Raw genomic sequence first — 1002 nt, 5'->3', positions numbered from 1 at the left:
GCCGCGGGGGCTGGGGGGGGGCTCGGGGCCGGGCCCGGGCCGCGCCGCCGCCCCTGGCCGCGCTCACCTGCTCACTCTCCTGCTGCAGCTGCAGCCCGCGCCGCCGCGGGCTCGCCGTGGGCTCTCGCTCGGTCTCCGGCGCGTCCCCGTACTCGTCACGCTCCCCGTCGCCACCGCCCCGCAGCAGCTCCCCGGCTGAGTACATCCCGCCACCAACTCCCGCCGCCCGATGCGGCCGCCGGAGGGCCACGCCGCGACGCAGCAGGCAGCGCCGCCGCCCGAGGGCCGCCCTGGGATCCGCCGCGCCGGCCGCTGACAGGAACCTCCGGAGCGCGCCCCGCCGGCCGGGGCTCTGGAGCCAGCCCGGCCTCTCCTGTCACTGGCTCGCCCCGCCTCTGGCCGCTGGGCGGAGCCCTTTCGGGGGCGGGGCCGAGACAGGGGCGGAGCCACGGGGGCGTGTGTGTGTGTGTGTGTGTGTGTGTGTGTGTGTGTGTGACTATGTACATAAAAGATTGTATGGGGGAGACTGTGTATGAGAGATGCATGTGCGTAAGAGACTTGTGTATGTGAGATCAAGTGTATGAGACCGAGTGTGCATGAGAGACAAGTGTATGAGAATGAACTGCGAGAGAGACTGTGAGAGAGACCGCGTGTGTAGGTAAGGGCGAGTACAGTGGTAGGAGAGCAGAGCGAGTGTGGGTGTGGGTGTCATGCACACACTCTCCAGCGGGCTCCCTCTGTCTTCTCTGGCACTGGCATCTGCCCAGGTTTGCTAATGACCGCCTGTCCTGAGCTGCTGTCCATCCTGTTTCTCTGTCTCTTTGGTTCCTCTCCCAGTACCTCAGAGTCTGTCTCACTCTGTTGAACGTTTCCAGGTTTCCTGGTGTGTGTTGAGTTTGGAGCCTTGGAATCATTTGATCGCGTATGTGACTTTGTCTATATTTCTGTAAACTGGTAAGAATATGTCTTTCTCAGTGCGTGGAAAGGGGAAACCCATCCAAT

General features: G+C 63.6%; 1 protein-coding gene across 1 annotated transcript in view; it reads right to left on the bottom strand.

The window, feature by feature from the left end:
- Nucleotides 1-280, bottom strand: part of FAM241A (family with sequence similarity 241 member A) — a 34076-nt gene extending 33796 nt beyond the window's left edge. Inside the window, exon 1 of the mRNA XM_003798158.3 lies at nt 68-280. Within this exon, the coding sequence (XP_003798206.1) occupies nt 68-205 (138 nt within the window). The 5' untranslated portion in view covers nt 206-280. The remainder of the gene's footprint in view (nt 1-67) is intronic.
- Between the last annotated feature and the right edge of the window lie 722 nt (nt 281-1002).

Source organism: Otolemur garnettii, unplaced genomic scaffold, assembly GCF_000181295.1.
Source record: "Otolemur garnettii isolate 467f Iridium unplaced genomic scaffold, OtoGar3 scaffold00129, whole genome shotgun sequence".
Classification (NCBI taxonomy): Eukaryota; Metazoa; Chordata; class Mammalia; order Primates; family Galagidae; genus Otolemur; species Otolemur garnettii.
The sequence above is the reverse complement of the archived record's forward strand: the minus strand, read 5'-3'. Positions and strand labels throughout refer to the sequence as shown.